The 22,661-nt window shown below is 40.1% G+C and overlaps 2 protein-coding genes across 8 annotated transcripts in view; one reads left to right on the top strand and one right to left on the bottom strand.

The window, feature by feature from the left end:
* The window catches only part of LOC309714059 (uncharacterized protein), a 146,719-nt gene extending 142,038 nt beyond the window's left edge, over positions 1–4,681 (bottom strand). For 2 of the 4 annotated variants that reach the window (XM_082546155.1, XM_082546151.1), the window contains exon 1: positions 4,082–4,681. The gene's annotated coding sequence lies outside the window, so the exon portion shown is untranslated. The other 2 variants (XM_082546154.1, XM_082546153.1) reach the window with 1 other exon arrangement.
* LOC309714066 (uncharacterized protein) overlaps positions 1–15,283 on the top strand; it is a 67,581-nt gene extending 52,298 nt beyond the window's left edge. Inside the window, exons 1-5 of one of the 4 annotated variants that reach the window (XM_082546180.1) lie at positions 6,252–6,719; positions 6,843–6,972; positions 10,877–10,997; positions 13,022–13,618; positions 13,944–15,283. In XM_082546180.1, coding sequence (XP_082402306.1) covers positions 10,965–10,997; positions 13,022–13,618; positions 13,944–14,636 — 1,323 coding nt within the window. In that variant the 5' untranslated portion in view covers positions 6,252–6,719; positions 6,843–6,972; positions 10,877–10,964 and the 3' untranslated portion in view covers positions 14,637–15,283. Of the gene's footprint in view, positions 1–6,251; positions 6,973–8,920; positions 10,998–13,021; positions 13,619–13,943 lie in introns of those variants that run through there. The other 3 variants (XM_082546183.1, XM_082546182.1, XM_082546181.1) reach the window with 3 other exon arrangements.
* The last annotated feature ends 7,378 nt before the right edge of the window (positions 15,284–22,661 follow it).

Genomic DNA, 22,661 nt, shown 5'->3' with positions numbered 1-22,661 from the left:
AGGAATGGCTTTGATCCTACTGCTTGAACTAAGACTGTACAAATTTAAGAAACACAATGGCAACATTCAACAATTAGACTTAACAGTCACCATCGGCCCACCGGGCAAATCCCCGGTATGCCCAATGGCCAGTCCAGCTATGCGGTCAGTTGGTGGGTAACATGATCTCCGAAAACGTTAGATCACTTTGCAAATAGGTGATGTCTTGATAAATGAAGCAGATATTCGAAGTTTACACAGCACCATTGTTACCTGAAAACATCTTAAACGTTTATTTTGTCACCCAGAAAGAGTAATATTTCAAACTCCGCCACTCTTCATTCCTCTGCCACTGCCTCGCTTGTAGTGATGTGCAAATCATGAACAAATCGTTCAACACTCGAGAGTCAGTTTACTGCAGGGGTCTCAAACTCACATGGGCCGCGGGCCACTTCTGGGACCGTCATCTAATTGGAGGGCCACTTTAGTGTCCTAGCAGTACAAAATAACAAACACGAAAACACCCACTAATATTTCCTAAATTTTAGTGTTTTGTTTGGTTTATTTAATTCCAAATATTGTGTAAGAAAGACAAAATGGCAGACATGAAGGGAATTTTTTTCTCACTCTTAACTATCTGAAGCCTTTAAGTTTCATTTGTCATATGCAAGTTAGCACAGGATCAACATTGCAATGAAATATATTTGACGAGCAGAAGACAGTCACTCAGCAGTATAGTACAATATAGTACAGTAGTTTCATTGAACTACCAAATAAACAGCTCTTTCTGGCCAGACACGTGGAAGCACCTTTGCCACAAATTTGTTTGTATTTAACAAAATAAAAATGCAGGCATAAGCGTACACTTTAGTTTTCAACTGCAAGTGAAAATTGTTTTCTTTCCAAATAAATCTGTCACTGAACTAACACAGCCAATCCCTCAACATGTTTGCACTCTCTTGTTACCTCGGCCAGGTCCGCGGCTCCAAACCGTGGTAAGGAGACCTCTGGCTAATACTTTGGGGGCTTGTAGTCGGGAACTAGCTTTACTGTCTGCGTCAACTTTGCTAGCGAGAGACAGAAAGAGGCATTGAAAGGCTGCTCCAGCAGAACTTTATTGTTTCGGAGGAAAACATGAACACGGTGTACAGTCGAGTATTAACACTCGACTGTCCCTCCCTCATGCTCACACACACACAGCAGGAGGGGCGGTCCCACACGTTCTCCCTGCAGCAAGGACTACACCGCCCATGAGGCTACAGTCTTAAAGGGCCATGCCTGTAACGCTCTGCCATCGTATTAAATCATTTTTCGTATAATAATTAAAAAATAATAATTTCTTCACATCAATATGCAAGTAGAGGTGACGTGGGCCGCAAATGGCGGGTTTGAAAGCCCTGCTTTACTGACAAATGACTCATTGACTCATCCCTGTTGCTGTTAGCAAACTAATTTCATTAGTAGAAATATATCTAGTTTAAAATTATGGAGAAAAACAACATTCAGTTTCTTAACATAAACATTTCTGCTGTGAACTGGAAGAAAAAACCCTGAGTAGAAAGCTCACATCAAGACAACAGCTCCTCGGTTCACAGTAGCACCGATTCACTTTGGTGAGTGACTCATTGAAACTCGATTCAGTAAAAAGAATCAAATTTACCATCGCTACTCGCTTGAGTTTTGGACGAAATGCATTCTGGGATTTTTGCATTTCGTCATTTCGAGCTGATTGGAGACCAAAACAGCCAATCAGATTTTTTTGCATCGAAGTCTGTGATCGGCTGGTTTTGTGGCACAAATATAACGGTGTACAGCAGGGGTGTCCAAACTTTTTTCACTGAGGGCCACATACATAAAAATATAGGAGGGGCTGGGCCACTTAATAGAAATTAGGTATATAACCTTAACTTCAGTGTATTAAAGTTAGAAAAATCACTTAAAAGTGGTCAAATGTGTTATATTGTTGAATATAATTAAAGACAAAACTGCCTTCATCACAGCTTTCCATAAATGGATCTTTATTGATTTATTCAGAACAGCAGCCTCAGATTTCTTCTTAGACAGAAGATTTACAGCACAGAGGAAAAGAACAATAAAGGGGAAAATGGGACGGGTACATTTCAAGTTTGTCATTTAAGTTATTAGGCTTAGCAACACACCTATTAACGTTCGTTTTGAAACGATTATCAACTTTAACAGACTGAACCGGACTTAATAACAGGAGTGCATATAATTTTAGTAAACTATTCTGGTGAGTATCAGCTGCGCTGGGAATGTAAATCGGGCCATCCAGCTGCGGTGCTGATCAAGGAGCAAATCTGCATCAGATGAGATCAGCTGACTGCGTGTGAGTTTTACAGCGATGTGTAGTCTGTGTGTTAACAAGAAAAACGCATATACGAAAAACAGAATTGATGCGCATTATTGATATTTGAAGCATGTGTACCTGCACATGCATGCTTATTAACACACGGTTACTGTTGAATATATCTTTTACTCACCTAAAGCGCTCGTGCTCTCGTCCACTACCCGCAAAAAAATAGCAGCTGTGCGGTGTCTGTGGCATCGGTGCTCTCATCGCATGCGATGGAGTAAAAATCAAAAGCACAGCTTTATCAGACATTTGCAGTTTAATGTTGGCTGATGAGTCATCAATGCGTCACACAACTGGATTTCTGGACATGCTGACGTTGTTGAAGTCCTGCACGTTTTCCGGGCACATTATTTCGGTGACTTTAACGAGGCCGTGTTTTAAGAGGTCTCCATCTGAAAAAGGCTTGCCATGTCTTGCGATGAGTTGGGCGACCTCATAGCTGGCTATTTGAGCCTTTTCCTGGACAATTTGAGCACGAAAAAAAATCATTGTTGCTGACCCTGCAGGAGAGCTACCCTTTGCTTACATTTCTGCTCCATCTCAGCACCAGTGTAGGATGCATAGGCCTGATGTTTGGTTTCATAATGACGTAGTACATTATACTCTTTCATAACTGCCACAGTTTCAGTGCAGATCAAACAGACACACTTCCCTTTGAATTCTTTGAAGAAATATTCACTCTCCCACCGTGTCTGAAATTTTCTGCACTCACTTTCTACCTTTCGCTTCTTTGGTTCTGCCAAGTTTAGTAACTTTCTTCTGTGATTGTCCTTTTTGGTGGCGCAACTGACTTGATCAACAGCAGCTCCCCCTGTTGTTAAAACTAAGAAGTGCAACAAACTCAAGCAAAAGTTTAAGTGCGCGCCATATTCTATTGTATTTATAAAATTACTTGCGGGCCAATTAAAAATTGACCGGAGTTTGGACGGATCAATGTTACTTCATGAACTCAGATCAATGTTACTTTGACACTTACCTCTAGATAGGCCAGAACAAAAAACTGAGAAACAAACAGCAATGAGCAGGAACTCTGTAGCTGTGTCCCAAGTCTATAAGAGCACCTGGCTGCAGCCACTGTGGAGCTCCACAGTACCTTCCTTCTTCTTCTTTAGTCAAGTTTAACGGCAGCTTGCATCCAAAACTGTTGTATTACTGCGATCTCCTGGCTGTTAACCGTCAGTCACTCCTGAATCCCCAGATCCTCTTGATGAGACCAGTACTTCTCAAAAAACGAAAAACCACCACTTTCCCTTCACCATGACTTAACTTATTAACCACTCACAGTAACTTCCACGGTATCCATGCGTGTTTATGGCTACTGTGGAGGTCACGTGTATCCGGTTACTGTGGAGCTCCACAGTGGCTGCAGGAAATGGGCGATAGAAAACCGATCGGTGCTCGTGCCATTCCCAATATGCGCTGGCAGACGTCGGGGCAGCATGAGTACCAGCATTTTTTTTTTTTGCCGATGCCCGTGATGCCGCCCCGGGCAACCGCCCGTGTCTAAAACCGCTACTGCCGCCGGTGTTCCAGATCTATTGGCGTTTAGATCAACTGGCGTTGGTCGAACAGATGTGTGGCAGTCTTGCGTTTCAGGAGCTGCTACCGACAAACCAGCAAGAAAACGCCAAATGTGTCACCTGTGACACTTGTGAGGTTATCTCAAACACACTCCGTCAGTCTTGATGCTGTTGAACAACAAAATGTTTAAAAATGTGGCGAGTTTACCTGGTGATATCCTCATGCGCGACGCGATCGCGAAAACAGCAAACAAGTAACACCACGCCGATGTTGTTCACAGGAGAGCAAGAGTAAACGATCGGGAGACTCTTGTCGTCGTTATCGTTCCCCTCGCACGGTTTATTTCTCCGATTTCAGCGTTTTTGCTTCGCAACTAAAGCGACCTGTTTACTTTGTGCACTAACATGGACTCGAGTCAACCAGCGCCACCTCTGGCCAAGTGCCACAGCCTACAGCCAGATCAACCTGTGACACACATCTGCAGCACGTTTGAATTCGTGTCATGCACAACACATTTGTACCTTTCAATTGTGTCTGTTTGTGCGTCATGCAAATAAACCTTTGAAAAGAATGAAATGATATCATATATTCCTTATTGGCCTACATTTGTACAAAATCCCAAATTATATACACAAAGTCATAGAAATCACCACTCCAATTGGTCATCATGATTTTGATATTCTCTTTTTCCATAACAATGAAATACACCTTGGACAAATATGACACATCAATATTTCATTAGTGTTGTCACATCACATCCTGTAAGCATCGTCTGTCTGTGTCTTTTCCCTGGAAATGAATATTTCCAGCCAATACAGGCAATCCATCAACATGGCTGGAGAGTTATATATGTAAAAGGTTAACATATGTGTTTAAAAGTTGAAATGTGTGGCTGGTAAATCTGGATTACACTAATAGTTAAAAAGTTAAGAGATAAAAAGACTTACGGGGATGTTAGTTCAGTTTATGTCTTCATACAAGGAAAAAAGGGAACACCCCAGTTATATTTTGGTCTTTGTTATATCGTTCAGTGTTGATTCAGTATTTTCTAATTACACTTTACATCTTCCATGGCATTACTTAAAAAATACCACTAGGTGGCGCATAGCGGCCAGGAGGAGCGTAAACCCCCCTGGGAGGCAAATCTGCAGAATAAATCCTGCAGTTGAATTGTAAACAAGTTCATGATCTGTGCCTCTTTATTTCAATACACAGCTGTGGGATCTAGGATCGCACCCCTCCCAGGCACCTGTCACACCAGGGGGGCAACATATACAGTCTGTATAAGTGTGGTTAATCCAATGAAGATTTGTAAGGAGACGGCAGTTACTGTGAATTCACAGCAGTTACACAGTGATTAGTAATAAACAGCCAGTGAGAGTGAGTGGATTTAAGAAAGTCAGTGACTCAGGTGTGTCGCTTGGTTTGTCATCTGTTTGTGAGACTGGAGGAGACGTAGAAATCTTTTGTTTTAAATCTTAGTTAGGAAGGTTCCTGTTTGAAAACAAGCACATTTTGTGAGAAATGCAAGAAGTACATCTGCAGAAAGCACACAGTTACATTCTGTCCATCATGTGGACAAAATAGAAAATGTTGAGCATTGAAAAACTGAGAACGTTGGGCAAGTTCAAAAGAAATGTGTTTGTAAGAACGAAAAACCAAATTGTTCCTAAAATAGTTATGGAAAGTCTAACTGTTGTATGTCTGTGTTCTACATGTTTATCTGATGGAAAATAAAGTTGCTATTGTTTTATTGCAGTTTTTGGATAATCCTGAGTGGATTTACACAGTATGGGTCAGAATGACCCGCAACAAAATCAATGTCAATTGTTTGTTCTTCAACATAATACAAGGGTTGATTTCCAAAACTTGCTTATGATCTTCAATTTGTAGCAGATCCACTATCACATAGCAGCTGGAGCAGTTTCAAATGGAGGTCAGTCCACTGCTGCCACCTGTGGCCAAGTACCACAGCCTACTACTAGATTAACTTGTGACACATCTGCACCTGTTTCTAGGATCACATTAAGTAGAGGCTGAGTGGCTGCACTTACCCCTGGTACATCCAGATCTACCCACAAACATGTTGAAAGATGCAATGGCAGCAATGTGGATTGTCAACGCTAAAAACAATCAGTAAGCAAAGACAACAGGGATCAATTCTTTCTGTTTATTTAGCACCCACAACATTTGTAGCTACCTTCTGCACAGGGGAAGTCCACACACACTGTGTGGTACCACTTTCCACAGGAGGTGCATTCGATCTGCAAGACTGAATGAGATTGTCAGTCATTGTCTGACTGTTTATTACTAATCACCTGCTGTACATTCACAGTAACTGCCATCTCCTTACAAATGTTTATTAGATTAACCACACTTATACAGACTGTATATAACAACCAACTCTGAAATGTTTGTTCGCAGAGAAAAGTCACAGACAGACTACGCTAACGACATGTGATGTTACAACACTAGTGAAATATTAGTGTCATTTCATTCTTTTCAAAGGTTTATTTGCATGACGCACAAACAGACACAATTGAAAGGTACAAATGTGTTGTGCATGACACGAATTCAAACGTGCTGCAGATGTGTGTCACAGGTTGATCTGGCTGTAGGCTGTGGCACTTGGCCAGAGGTGGCGCTGGTTGACTCGAGTCCATGTTAGTGCACAAAGTAAACTGCTCGCTTTAGCTGTGAAGCAAAAACGCTGAAATCGGAGAAATAACCACGATAACGACGACAAGAGTCTCCCGATCGTTTACTCTTGCTGTCCTGTGAACAACGTCGGCGTGGTGTTAATTGTTTGCTGTTTTTAAACACTTTTAAATGAGGATATCACCAGGTAAACTCGCCACATTTTTAAACATTTTGTTGTTCAACAGCATCAAGACTGACGGAGTGTGTTTGAGATAACCTCACAAGTGTCACAGATGACACATTTGGCGTTTTTTTGCTGGTTTGGCAGCTCCTGAAGCGCAAGACTGCCACACATCTGTTCGACCAACGCCGGGTGCGGTTGCTGGATTGGGACACAACTAAAGAGTTCCTGCTCATTGCTGTTTGTTTCTCAGTTTTTTGTTCCGGCCTATCTAGAGGTAAGTGTCAAAGTAACATTGATCTGAGTTCATGAAGTTTTCTGTTGCTCTCTGTGAGAGGGGGTGGGAGAAGACCGTTAAAGGCGAGGCTCTCCAGAATGTAGCAAAAACAGGAAACCACAGCTGTGTGTGTGTATAAGTATGGTGTTATATTTGTACCACTATTCCTAACGCACGTAAAAAAAAATTGCAGGTGCAAGTGTTGCATTTTGAGGAGAAATTTATTTTGATCAAAGAAAAGCTAAATTTGAGGGAGCAAAATTCATTGCTGAGTGCAAGAAAAATGTATTTCAGTGTTTGCTATTATCCACACACACACACACAATAGCAGCCCCTCTCGCTCAAGTTTTGCATTTGCGTTTGCTTGCAATGTGTTGCTTCCGCTCTCAACATAGCTGGACTGGCCCGGTGTTCACCGGTGGGCCGATGGAAGTTTTTCGTTTTAAATGGGCCGATTTCTTTTTGTTGTTGTCTTTTTTCCCCTGTAAACAGTGAAAGGTGGGGGATTGGACAGATGCTGGCAGACGTGTAAAAATAACTCAATTGTTTGGTAGTGCCTATGGTGGAGCTTTTACAGATTCAGTAAAATTAGCAAGTGGTGGAGGCCAGCAGGTGGATGAGAGGGAAAGGGGAGGCGGAGGAGGAGAGACCCGAGGTGGCTGTGTGGGTGCTATGATGTTACTGGTGAACTTTATTTTATTCATAAGGTTAGTTAGTAGAGTCGCCTACCTCTGTAAAAAACGGAATCCTCTGGTATTCAGAGTTAATATTAGGCGTTTGGTATTGAGCTGAAAATAAACGCGATTTGTCCCGTACTTCAGCTACAATAAACAAAGACAAAAAGTTGGAGTTATTCTGCGTCTTTACGCTGTCAGCTGCCTCTTCTTCTCTCATTCTCCCCCCTCCCTCTCCTGCTGCTACTTCAATCATGAAACTGATCAATGATCAGCTGATCGGCGTTTCTGCTGCAAGTCCCGTCTCCCTTGCTTATTTACCTCCCATTTTGCGCCAGAAAGAGGAAACTAGCGGAGGTCGCGTTAAACAGCAGAAGCGCCTTTAAACTTGATAAGCAGTTGTTAGAATTTATATAATATTAATATCTAGTATCAGCTGATGTTTGTTGGAGCCACTGCTGCTGGTCATGATATCGGTTTGGATATCTAGTGAGAGGAAAACATGAAGATGAAACCAGGAGATGTCCTTACTGAATCATCAGAGCTGAACAGGTGATGGAGAAACAGGTTTACATGAATGGGTTGAAGAAAAGCTATGAACTGTTTCTGAGAGACAAATAACACCAGGATCCTTTTCTATGTAGCTGACAGCTGGTAACTGTGCAGGGGCGGATCTAGCAAAGTTTTGCCAGGGGGCCAGGTAGGGCATTAACAAGAAAAGGAGGGCACAAAAAATACTTTTCTTTCTTATTCTCGTTTAAAATTTCTCGCTTTTAACAAATAATTATCCGAATCTTACAACCAAAGTTTTCATCTGATGTCAAATGTATAGAAATCCATTATTGTACATAGTAATTTTTTTCAGGGTCCCAACATAATTTCTTCAGAAGATAGTACTGTACATGATGCCAGTATTTTCCCACATTTTATAGATACTGCACCAGTACTTTGTGTAAAATGGCATCAAAAAGTCAGTTAAGTTTTATTCTTTCTCACCTGTCTTTCTGTCTCCTTTCACTTTTTAAAGGTTGCCATGTTAGAAAAAATATTTTGCCCTGCCATGCTGTTTATTGATGTGGTAAATTAATAGTTTATGAAAATATATCTAAATCTGTCATTTATTATTTTTAATATTTAGTAATAGTCAATGGACAATAGAAATTAAACTCTTTAAATAATAAGTACATTTTTTTAAAGACAGAGACTCTACAGTACGCAGCGGTAGCATCGCTTCCACAATGGAGCCCGCAATCATTTTTTAAGCTCACCTTCAGACACTTTCTGGGGCAGGGATAGCTCAGTAGGTAAAGTGGTCGCCCCATGATCGGAAGGTCGGCGGTTCGAATCCACTTAACGGCTACCCTGAGGTACCCCTGAGCAAGGTACCGTCCCTACACACTGCTCCCCGGGCGCCTGCTTAGTGGGCTGCCCACTGCTTCACTGAGTGAATGGGTCAAATGCAGAGAAAAAACAAGTAATTTCCCCATGGGGATCAATAAAGTATCCATTATTATTATTATTATTATTTCTGTGCTGCTGAAGTAAAATCACGTTTTGCCTGCTTAGCAGGAGTTGCCGCGGTGTTATCCATGGATGATGAACAAGGATCACTCAGAAGTGTTCGTCTATGCTCTCGTGTCAGGCGCTTCAGTAGATTACTCGCGCTATTAACAGCAGCCGATAGTTTTTTCTCCCCAGGACATAGCTTACATATTACTGTAATGTTCTTGTCTGCTTGTTTCAGAAAAGTGAAGTGACGGGAATATGTCCATTTCATAAAACAGCCACTCGCTTCAGCCGAGTCCGACATCTTCCGCTGTAGAATACGACTACGCAGCAAACTGGCGCGAAATGACGTGCAGCTGCACTACAGCGATGCTAAAGCGGCAGAGTTTACTTCTATGTTTAGAAGATAAATTATTGAAATTAAATAATGATATTCAGCGAGTTTAATTATTTTACAATGTAACGCAAGTACATTGTAAGTAACTGTAATTAAAATACCTAAAAATGAACAGTAACCAGTTACTCTACTTTTCAGTGGAAAAGTCATTTAATTACAGTAACGCGTTACTTAGTAATGCATTACACCCAACACTGATACCATGTCATAACTGCTTTAAGTCATACAGAATAGATATCAGAGCCTTAAACAGGCTGACTTCTGCTAAATGGGTCAAACTGGGCAGAAAGTATACAAACACATAACATCCTTATAGAATATGATGTAACACTATAGATCAACTTACCACAGAATATATAAAGCATATAAACAATTACAGCAATATGATGCAACAAACACAGCAGTGCTACTAATGCAAAATACTCAAAGCTTCATAGAACTGAAACAAACATTTATTTTTAGCTGCATTCTGCTGCTGATACATACTTTAGGTTTCTGAATGTTAAACTTGTTGCTGCCTTTCATAGTGTGTAACTTGAAGGCCCTGAGTACTTTCTCCCACACTGAAAACACTGGAATGATAACATTATTTGAACATTACCTAATAAGACTGATTCAGGACACACAGTTAGTGATTTTAAACTTTCCTAGCAGTCCTTCACAAACAGGGAACAGTCTGTCTATTCTCTCCATCTGTCAGCTGCTGCTGGCTCTTCCTCTTCCTCCTCCTCTTCCTCACACACTGCTCCACACCCACTGCCGTGCTATGAATTGTGGGATATATGGGACCACAAAGTGTACACCGGACCACACTTCAAATCTGGGGAAATCGACGGCGCATTTGGAGTACACTGCGGATTGGGACAGCTGTCGTCGCGTCGCTGTGATGTAATAGGTCTCAAAATGCGTATTCCGGAGCATGCGGTCGCTGGATTGGGACACAACCTATATCATCCGAATTGTCTACATTAGAAGTAATTACTTCCTCTTCTGCCTTTCATAGTCATGTGCGAAATATGGCTGTATAAATGGCAGGCGTCCAGAGAAAGGAAAACAGCGGATGTCGTGCTAAACAACATCAACACGCTTACGCTTGATAAGCTGTTAGAATTTATTTAATATTACTTTGTACTATCAGCTGATGTTTGCTGGAGCCACAGCTGTAAAACCTGCTGGTCATGAATTTGGTTTAGATATGTGGTGAGAGGGAAACATGAAGGTGAAAGGGAAACTAAAATATGTCCATTGTGTTGTCAGATGAACATATGAGACACTTTGACTCTTCAGTGCAGTGTGGAGCCTAACAAAGATCTGTTTTGTGTCCCAGCTGATCAGCAGGAGGAGAAGAGTCTGACGGAGCAGCAGAGGAACATTTTCAGCCATCTGGACTCAGCTGAGTCACTACAGAGGAAACAATGAGCTCAACACAGAAGGTGACAGATACTAGTGTAAAGAAGTACTCCATCAAATATGCCATCAAAAGCTGAAGTACTGATTTAACTTGTTTACTCAAGTGGAAAAGTACGGGCTCTGAAATGTAATCAGAGTAAGAAAGTAAAAGTAGCTCCTTGAACATTTTTACCACCTGTTTTTATCCAAAGCTAACTGAACCTTGTGCTTTATTAATGTAATAATAAATTAAGATTAGTAAATGAAGTACGAACTATTTATTTCTAATAAAGGTTCTCTGTTTGAATCAGTTAAGTAGAAAATGAAGGAAAATAAAACATATGTGTATTTTCTGTTGCCTACACTGTAGAGGGTGACTTTCCTCTAAACAGGAACATGAGCAGGGAGGAGGTTAAAGTGGGATTGAGCAGGTGGGAACCCTAAAATCAGCTGTAGTGGCTCAGCGTGGGGAAAAGAATCACAGCTCACAATAATTTCTGTTGAGAGCTCCAGTAGATTTTCTTAAAATACAGGCTGTGATCAGCTGACCTGCTGCTCTCTGTGGATGTACACAACTGAATTCAACCAGATGTCAGCAGATGTTTCATGAGCTGTCCTGGCTGGTTTCCATCCTCTACACTGACAGTACACTGTCTTTATATTAGACACTATACTGTTGGTATGAAGGTGGAACTCAGTGAATGAATGTCAGCATCATGAGCTTCAGTTTAAATGAATCTCTGCTACACTTGATGTAATCTAACTGTGACATGAGCACCACAGTCACTGTGCACCAGTCACACACTGTTCTTTACTTTAAATCCATCACAGTTCAGCAAACGAACCTGTTTATCCTGCACTAACCTGCAGAGGATCTTCATGCAGTCTTTAAATAACACAGTTAATCTGCCTCAGATTGTTTTGCAGCATCTTTCATAATCTGATAAAACATAATGTCACATGTACAGACCCAATGTCTGATTTCAACACATGAGGACTTACATGTAAACTTTAATCTCCAGTTGATCAAATCCCACTGAGCAGTCCTTCCCTTTAAATCTAACCTCTCTTCTTCCTCTCCTGTCCTGTGTGTCTTATCTTTCTCCATCTCTGAGTGAAGTTAGCTCTCTTTCTTTTCTCTCCCTGTGATGTGCAGCAGCTGGACCTTTAGCCAGCAACACACTTTTTTATTGTCAGTTTGTGTGTTTGCTGATGTTTTTTGAGCTGATAGAAATGCTGCGTTTTAAATTACCTGCCACTTAAAAGATATGAATCCATTTATTCTTGCTCATCTTCTGTATTGCTAGCTGGATGCTGAAGTACCGTGACGGCAACTTATGAGCACCTGCAGTGATTCAGGTGTTGTGCCAAAAAAGAACATTGGTCCACTTTAACTCTTGACTATGTTTTGCACACAGTTTTGCCTCTTTCATCTCTTTTTATGTTTCATACCCTGGTGATTAGTGCACGATCAGGATTGCCTTTCATGTGTTACTGTTTAGGTTCAAATCAGTTTGATGTTTGATGCCTGCAGCGATGACATTACTCTCCTCAAATGGCTTAAACCAAAAGTAACAAGCCTGTTTTGAAAATGTAAGGAGTAGAAAATACAGATATGTGTAGGGAGTAAAAGTTTTAAAGAAATCCTGAGGCTACAATCAGACTCTGACATTTTCCTTCACTGAACCAGGCTGGTAACTGTTACATTTGATTTATTATCATTGAATAAATTAGAAAATTATGGAAATATATATAATAGGGAACAGCAACAGGAAATGTAAAAAAGTATAGACCTGTTAAATATTTATATATTATATATGTATACATTTTTATATATCTGTGTACAGCAGGAGGGATGGGCATGATTTTAGTGTTTTTAAAAAGTCATGAATTATTTTTAACAGCAGGTTGGATGTAATGTGTTAGAACTACCAGCAGGTGGGGATAAGAGACCTTTAAGGTGTTTGGTGCCACACTCCACCTTCAGGTTTAAAACTAGTGTTAATGGAGGGAGTTTGAAGGTTGAGTTTGTTCCACGACTGCATTTCACTCACTGCCTCTGTTTGTATCTCTGTCACTGCAGGACCAACATGGAGCGAGAAGTCAGCGCTCTCAGGAGGCCGACAAACCTCACAGAAGAAAGAGAGAGGAGGAACACACCTGTGACGAGTGTGGGATGGGTTTTAATAGGAGGGATTCACTAAAACATCATCAGTTCATCCACACTGGAGAGAGACCGTTCAGCTGTGACTTGTGTGGAAAGACTTTTTCCTGGAAGAGTGGCCTAAAATCACACCAACTCACCCACAGTGGAGTTAAACCGCACAGCTGTGATCAGTGTGGCAGAGCTTTTACTCAAAGAAGCAGCTTACAGAGTCATCTAGTTACCCACTCTGGAATTAAGGCATACAGCTGTGACATTTGTGGAAAAACTTTCAGCCAGAGAGGGAACCGAAATATACACCTACGCATTCACACCAGACATGATGTGTACTGCTGTGAACAGTGTGGCAAATACTTTGCTACAGACACACAGTTACAACAACACATGTTTATCCACACTGAGGAGAGACCTTATAAATGTGACCTGTGTGAGAAGACTTTTAAATCTCCACATTACCTGAGACAACACCAACAGATCCACACCAGAAAGAGACTCTACAAGTGCAGTTACTGTGAGGTATGTATTTATATTTTTAACTTGTCATTTTAGCCTGACTGTTTGGAACAACTCTGCTCATTAAACTGTGTTAGCATGTTAGCAATTCTACTGCATGGAAAAGCAGCTCTGAGTGATTATTCAGATTTTCATGTCAGTTATGATTTTAGTATTACTGTAGTATTATGGTGGTAGTATTGTAGTTATTGCAGCCCAGTAAACTGAGTGTGTTAACTGAAACAGTCAAATGTAATTGGACGTCTGCAGAGATGCTCTTTATTTCAGGCGACGTTCAGGATAAAAGTGTTGAAGGACTGACTTACACTGTCTTTGTGTCTTTGTTTAGAAGCAGAGCGACACAGATGGATCCAGTTCTCAACCCTGTCATCACTGTGGTGGTGGGAAAGACTTTCGTTGTGACCTCTGTGGAAAAACTTTCAGTCGGCAAGCCACCCTTAAAACACATCAACGTAGACACACTGGAGACAAACTGAAATACTGCAAAGAATGTGGGAGAAGCTTCATCACATCAACTGAGTTAAAACGACATGAACTGATTCACAGTGGGGTTAAAAAGCACCTCTGTGATCAGTGTGGGTCATGCTTCACCACTGCAAGGGAGCTTAAAAGACACAAACGAGTCCACACAGGAGAGAAACCATACAAGTGCAGACACTGTGACAAAAGCTTCTCAGATTCAGGTAGTCGTAACAATCATGAACGTACACACGTGGAAGGAAACTACAGCTGTGACCAGTGTGACAAGAGCTTCAGGAATCTCAGTTCATACTCCGAACACAAACGATCCCACGTTACTAATAAACTGTTTCACTGTTACCAATGTGCCCAAACATTCACCTCATTGTCTGCTCTGTGCAAACATCAGCGTGATCACTCAGGGCTGAAATCAGTCCCATCACTGGATCACAGTGAATCTGAAGAGACAGAAAGATCCTCTGGTTTCAGTGTCAGACTCAAAAAGCTTGAGATCAGGCTCCACAGAGTTCAGATAGAATCATTTAAACTTGTGTTGAACTGAACTGGTTGCTGGGCTGAACTTCTACATAATACAGATTTACATGGGATCTTATTTTCTGTCGTTTTACTGAGTCAGTTTTGTCCTTTTTTCTCTGTCCTGGTTTTGCTCGTCTGTAAATAATTGAAACTCAGTCAAATAGTTCATTGTTCTCCAGCAAAATGTTTTGGAAACTCATGTTTAACCTTTAAACTCTGACATGTTTTAGCACACAAGGCTTCATCGGGGAGTTCACTCATGATTGGACCATGAGAATAAAGGTTTTTAGTTCTTTCAAAGAGAGTCTTGGAGGTGTTTGATGTTTCTGTTTTTTCTGAAACCACCTGAAAGAAAAAGTTAGTTTTTAATGTTTCTTTCATCTGTGATGTTCTTGAATGTGTTCACATGAAGATGGTACAAATAAACTGTCCTTTTAGCTTCAGCTCCTAATTTATTCATTATTTATGGATGTAGCACAGCAGCAGTGTCTTGATTAACACATGGAGGGCTCGGGATCTGATGGTAAATAATGTTTTGTGTCCTTGTACACATCATACAGCTCAGCTGTTCCACAGATGTCAGGTTTACACAGTGGGATGGTTTGTAAGAACGCAGCTCTCCTGTGGATAAATCCTTACTCTTAGCCTCAGGACCTCACACAGTCCCAGCAGGTTCAGTCAGAAGATTTATCCCTTATACCAAAACTTCACTGAGTCTCCTTTGCTGTGCTGTTTTCACAAAGAAACGCAAAGTGAAGACCTGAACTTACAATGTTTTAATTAGGTTAGCAGATTCAGTGGACTTTGATCAGTTTTTTAAACAATATCTTTTAACTATTTTTTTCATTTTCACAAATAGTACACAATTACATAACATAATAAAGTGTTAATAAATAAAGTACAGAACAATAAAAAACAACCAAAAAACCCCCACCAAACAATCCAAAAACAAAGCAACAACAAAAACAAACAGACTGAGAACTAAGCACAAAACAAAACACCAGCTCAGATCCACGCAATCAATCAATCAATCAATCAATCAATCATTTAATCAAGTATACAATACAGTACAATGCGTGTGGTCCCAGTACGACGCAGTTTCAAATTCATTGCTTAAAACCTACATCGAACATCCCTGGTTTAAAGTCAACGTTATTCACAATAGGGGTGAACACAGATGTTAACTTCAACCTTCCCGTCGACATACTGACCACCAGGCCTAAAGTGTATTAAGTGTGATTTGATTTTTTCCTAGCTTGAACTAATATCTTCAAAGTTCTTAAAGAACAGTAAGACCCTTAATGGATACTTGTCAGCGGTTGTGTGGAGGCGAGGAAGAGATGACCCAAACGCAGGACTCACTGTGCAGGGTGATGATGATTTATTGGAATGAGTGGATAGACAGAGCAGGAACAAAAGGACCAACAGACTGAAAGACTGAATGGCTGGCTGAACTGAACACAGGCGGGAACGACAACATAACATCAACAATGACACGACAAGGAACAGGTGGAAACTGAGGGTTTAAATACACTGGCTAATGATAACGATTAGGGACCAGTGAGAACACAGCTGATCATAATAGAACTAATAACACACAGGAACCAAACATGAAAACAGGAAATGTGAACAGGTGAATAAACTGAACATGAAACAACTGAAAACACTGACTGGGTGAACACCCAGGAACCCTGACAATACTTTAAAAGAGAAGTTTCAATCCCCAACCAGATAGAGTGTGAGTTATTTGTGACCCAGTCATGAATATAGCACATGTGAGTACTCAATTGATATGTTCTAATATTTGGTAAATCTAGACCCCATACTGAACCTGGGAGTTGTAGTGTAGCCATCATACATTTGGTCTGCGTTTGCTCCATATAAAAGACCTTAGCCAGCCGTTCAGATCCTTCATCACCGTATTTGAAAATATAACTGGAATCATTTGAACAGGACATAACAGTCGAGGCAAAATATTCATCTTAACCAAAGCTATACATCCTAGCCAGGAAAAGGGTAGGGAATTCCATCTCTTATTATAAATATCCCTAAGTATACAAAACCTGTGGGCGACCACTTGAAGGGGAAAGAAAACAGTCCAGTTGGCACTGAATTAAGGCTGCCAATTGGCATAGCCTTCTACTTAGTCAAATTTACTTTATAACCAGAAAATTGACTAAATGTATCAATAATGTTAAGTAAAGCCGGTATTGATGTCTCTGGATCAGAAATAAATATTAAAACATTATCTGCATATAAACTGATCTTATGCTCATAATCAATTTGCAAGCCCCGTTGTTACGCCCCAGTCTAGGGGTACAGGAACGTAGCATAAGAGTTAAAAAAGGAAGTGACCCCGCCCTGGTCCCCAAAACCATACACAGAAAAAACAATTTCTTAAGTAAATGGTGGTTTATTTATCTACACTGAAAACTAAGCTCCGGGGTAAGCAAAGGCCAAAATAACAAACAAAACAAGCTAAGTCAGGAGAAGAGGTGCCATCTAAAACCCTATGTGAAACAAAAACCAAACAAAAGACAAATTTTGTCTGTTCTTTGTCTGTTGTCTGTAACTCCCTAACTGAAATAAACAGGAGAAAACAGTAATGATGTATCTTGTGTCTCGAAGCTTCGAAGCGTGTGTCGGGTAATCTCGGGGGAGTTTTTGAGGCTCGCTTTGATTACGTATGCAATGACGTTCGAGGCCTCGCGGGCAGTCCGTACCACGTGACTGATTCAGGAACTGGCTCGCCGGTTCGCGCCAGATTCGAAATAAAATGGGCAGCAAAACACAGCTGATTCCCTCATCACGCTGTGTTGTGGAATTGGATTACCTACGTGCTACATAATAGTTACTTGAGCATTTCTTCTTCGATGGAACCAGCAAGGAAGAGATTTTTTTTTTATCTCATCTCTCCTAATATAGTATGCACACAGTAATAAATATCACAAGTACCATAATATAAATAAACAACACTACAGATCCTATAATCTGATTTCTTTCTTTTAGTTTATTAAAAAGTGAAGCGCCACACACTACTTTGTGTCATTATCCTGATGTACATAAGCATGATTACACAGTTACACAATCATACCAAAACTCCGTGTTGATAGTTTCCACTTTGTCTTTTGTATCAGACATACTGAGACGATATTCGTGATAAATAACCATGAAAACAATTTATTTATTCAGTTTAGCGGTTTACACATCACATCATTATAATCAAAGAGCCTGTTTCACTTGAATCGTCCACTTGATGGCGGAATAGAGCAAATGAAATCACAATGTTTCAAACCATGAGTCGACCAGATGGATGGAAAGCTTCAGTTCATCAAGAGGCTTCATCTCACTATCACTAGAAAACAGTACAAGAAAAATAATAAGGCAGCTCACCCCTTCTGTTTCAGTGTCTATTTACAATGTGCTAGTTACAATTGAAGACTAATTTACACACTATATACAAGCTCAGTAATTCACGAGAATCACAAGCATGAGGCCAGGGTCAGGTCTGCTGCTGCTGTCAGTGGCTGGCCCTACAACAACTGCTGGTGAGGGATTTTGAAAAGAGCCACATGATCAGGGACCAATCAGCCGCCGCCAGCTCTCCAATCGGGAAGGACCTGTGGAGTCTTAAAGACACAGCACAACAAAAGTACAAAGCCGGCCCAGGGCCGTAACACTGTACATCAGGTGCCCTCCCTATAGCCTTGGCTAACGATTCGATGGCAATAGCAAAAAAAATAGGTGACAGGGGGCAGCCTTGCCTCGTTCCTCTAAACAATGGGAAACTATCTGATTTCAGTCCATTAGTCAAAATGGACACCAGAGGAGTATCATACAGAATATTTACCCACTTAATGAAATCATTAACAAGACTGAATTTATTTGAAGTGTAAAATAAGTATGTCCATTCTATCCGGTCAAAAGCTTTTTCAGCTTCCAGAGAAACAACCAAACCACTCATGTTCCTTTGCTGAGAAGGTGCCTGACATTATTACGGGAATTACGGCCTTTTATAAAGCCTGTTTGATCTTCTTTAATAATTATAGGCAAGAGAATTTTGAGTCGAGTAGCTATTTTAGAAAGTATCTTCTGGTCCACATTTAGAAGAGCTATCGGTCTATAAGAGGAACAAGACTCTGCACACTATTAGCTTCCCTTAGAGTCTGAGGTAAACTATTATTCAAGAATGAATAATTAAACATATTGACTAATGGATCTATTAACAGCTCACTGAATTCTTTATAAAATTTACTATTAAATAATGGATTGCAATGAATAATAATGGATTGCATTTATACAGCGCTTTTCGGGGCCCTGAAAGCACCATCAGGTCTTCGGGCATTTCTGTTTTTATAGCGTTTAGTACTTCCTCTTGTTAAGATTCAAAAATTGAGGAAGGGTACAAGAGGTGATCGAAAAATAACCACACTGGTCCGGCCGGGTGAAGTCAAACGAAGATTTTAATTCACATGTGGGAAGATCAAAGGAAACAGCAATTGATCTTCAACTTACTCAAAACATTAAACAGATATTTATACCGTCAGGGCTTAAATTTAATGACGCCCCTTCAACGTCACAGATACATTTTATACATAGATCAAATCAAAACCACAACGACTTTTGACACCGTTTTAAAGAACAATTGTCTCCTATCTTCAACAGGTGCTTCCTGTCACTGCCGGATGCTCGCTTGTCATCTTAACACCTCAGCAGCAGTTCTGCGACAAACTGCTCTTTGCAACATCAGCAAAACATGATTAAACTTTCACCTATAAACCACACACTTAGTTAGAGAATCATCCCTAGGTGAAAGTTCAATCAAGTGTGTGTCTGTGTGCTAACCACAATTGCACCCTGTTTCACCTCGCGACTAGCTCCTGACCTCTAACCAGACAGAGAGACAGAAGCCACTCTGATATGCAACAACTGAAACTATGTATGTGTCCTCTACTAAATAAATGTTTTAATCAAGAACCCCTACTTAAAGCTTAATACAAGAATATGAACATATAAAAGATATTAAAATGAACTGTTGTGTAAGCATGTACTGCAATTCCTTCTATGTTCTAGTTTTCCCTCAACATGGATCATCTAGACACTCTCACTCGATGAAGCTCACAACCATTAATGAACCTGAACATCAACTCAAATAAGCACAGATATGCAATATGTATAAAATAGTTATAACTGCACCTGAAATACAAAGTTAACATCATCATAAACATCTTAAGGCCATCTTAAAACTATCTGTTACATTGTTAAAGCAATGATCATACTGCAGATTATATTATGCTGGTAAAATACTTTTTGTTCATCCCCACACTCTCTAGAAATGGGAGCATTGGGGGTGGTCTGTTGTTTTGTTGGTATGGTAGGCAGATCGAGTCGGGAGAAGAAATCCTCCATTAATTCCAGTGCGTCAACTGGTTGTTCAGATGCATGAATCGGTCTTTCTGACTTCTCTAATTGTATTGTCTCAATTTTGACAACTGCAATGCCTGAAACATGTTTTTGCTTAATATCCTTTGTAGCATGAGTTGTACAGCCATAATTTATGGCTCAGTGTGGAGAGCACATTTGCAGTCTGCTGGCAGTCTGGGAACGGCCCATCTACCTGCCTAGAGCTCTGGTGTTGATAAAGGCAGCGTACAGCGTATGTGGTCCAGCTGGTCTGTGGACATGACCACTGACAGTCCAGGGCATTGTTGTTTGTAGACATGTGCAGTGTAATTTTTCTTTTATAGATTTAAAACTTCAACAGTATCAATATATAGGACCACTATAACAGCAGGTGTTTCAAAGATTTTTCCATGTCACCTTTTGTTTTAAGTCTCAGACAGAAAGGTAATTGTTGTGTTTAAATGCCTCGTGAGTGTTTATTTTATTTTTTATTTTTAGGCCTGCTCACACTTTAGTTTGGCCGCTGTGTTTGGAACACAGCTGAGCCTGAGTATGTGTGTGAGAGAGAGATGGAGCTTCATCTCTAAGTTCTCATTCTTCTTTGTTTCTGTGCGAGGTTTGTTAATACCAGTTTTTGGCCTCATAGTACTCGTTGGATTGATCTCACTGCCCATATGGAAAAGAAATAGAAAAAATGTATAAAAGACTTCATATAGTGAATCATATAAGGCTTATATGATTTACTCATGAAAGTGGCCACTTTCTCATTACTTTCATATATTGTTTTAGTAAGTATCCAAAACATACAAAGTTTCATTTATATAATTTTTCAAGGGATCTTAAATCTGTTTTCACTCTTGTATGCTTTTCATACAAGTTCCACACAAGACAGATACAAACTTTATAAGATTTATATATATCTTTTCCATATGGGTGAGAACGACAGGAAAATCAGGGGAATGCATTGTATATTTACAATATTCTAGAATGACTTGTGAAGCTGTTTATAAGAAAGTGTGACGTCAAAGGTTCAAACAATTGCACTTAAAGACAAATTCTTTAAATTCTTTAAATGTGTCATTCATTTGCTTTAAGAGGAAATTAATTAGGATGATAAGGAACAACCCAGAAATCACCAGGGCTCAAATCTGCCAATCTACAGTGAGGAACCACAGCCAGTACTGAAGATGTCCAGGTAAAGAGTAGAGCTAATGTAGAGCCTTGAAATTGCCATATTTCTAATGGCCACCAGAGGGCAAACCATCTGGTTGACAAAAGTCTTCCTGTTGTATAGACGTTCCTAATTTAATACTGAGTAGAACAAAAAATAAATTTTTGTAAACTGTGTAAACACTCAGAGTCAGAAATGACGATTCCCCATCGAAGCTTTCTGGCTAATGACTTCACTTATCACAGCCTGTTTCAACACACCACGATGGCTGAAGTGATGATGCTTCATAATGAGTCTCGAAACGAGTAGATGACATCACAGTCATGGCCTCTATCTATTAATACTGTCTATGGCCCTTCCACCTGCTTTTTAAAAACATACCTTTTCCCTGAGTTCAAACACTCAATAAAGTTTGGAAATAAATCATCACAGGATGATCAGTGTGGTAGTGAAGATTACTAAATGGTAATCTTAAGCGTGTAATTTAAGGTCTGTACCTGTTGACAGTTACTAAAAGCAGTTTCTGTGAAGCCCACTCATTAAACGCTATTAAAGACAAAGTCACAGGGAAAGTCCTCTTAAATGTGGCCACAGAAGCTGGTCACCCAGTAATGTCACTGTTTTATTCTGAGATGTCTTTGAAAGGAAACCACCATGAATTTAGATGTGGGCGGTGCAAACCACTAATAAAACCGACACCCACAGGTCAACAGGAACGAAACTGGTGGAAGATCACGTCACAGAGAGTCCCCGTGCTCAGCCAATGGAAATCCTTTCCACACACCGAGGGAGCATTTATCAATAAAACATATTAAAATACTTCTCTGTATGTAATAAACTAACTAACTTTACCTTTCCTGTCACTATTAAACAAAGTAATGCAAGTTTCCAACAAGTCAACAAAAGAGTGAAACAAAAACATTCATTCAAACAGATGCATTTAATTCTCCATGTGTTTATTAGAGATGTGCAACAATCCATTTGAACACTGCTGCCCTCAGCTCTGGAAATATCGCTTCCCATAATACACAAAACTGTGTTATTGGAAAACTGTGAAAAAATATCAAAAATAAAAATAATAATTAGTAAAATGTTTCCCTTCAGTGTTAAATGGATTGATTTTACAGCAGCTTATGTTTACGGTTAAACTCGTATACTTGTGTTTCATGTCCAACATTGTATTTAATAAATAATCTGTTTGTACTGGCTGTCGTCTGAAGATCTACGATTCTACTACCACTACTACTGCTGTTAGTAATGTTAATACTACTACTATACATATTAGCATGTTTAAACAAATTACAGACACATTAAGCTGTTCAACAAATTTCAACAAAGTTTGTTGAAACAAACATGAGGAAGGAAGCTGCTCACCACAGCAGTCTGTGGTTGTCGTGTTTCCATCAGTGTTTATTTTTGTGTAAATACATCACCAAACAGCCCCTAATTCAGTGACAAGCTACAGTATATAAGATG

Source organism: Aulonocara stuartgranti, assembly GCF_965226115.1.
Source record: "Aulonocara stuartgranti genome assembly, chromosome: 9".
NCBI lineage: Eukaryota > Metazoa > Chordata > Actinopteri > Cichliformes > Cichlidae > Aulonocara > Aulonocara stuartgranti.
Note: the sequence above shows the minus strand (reverse complement) of the source record. Positions and strands in the feature narration are given on the sequence as shown.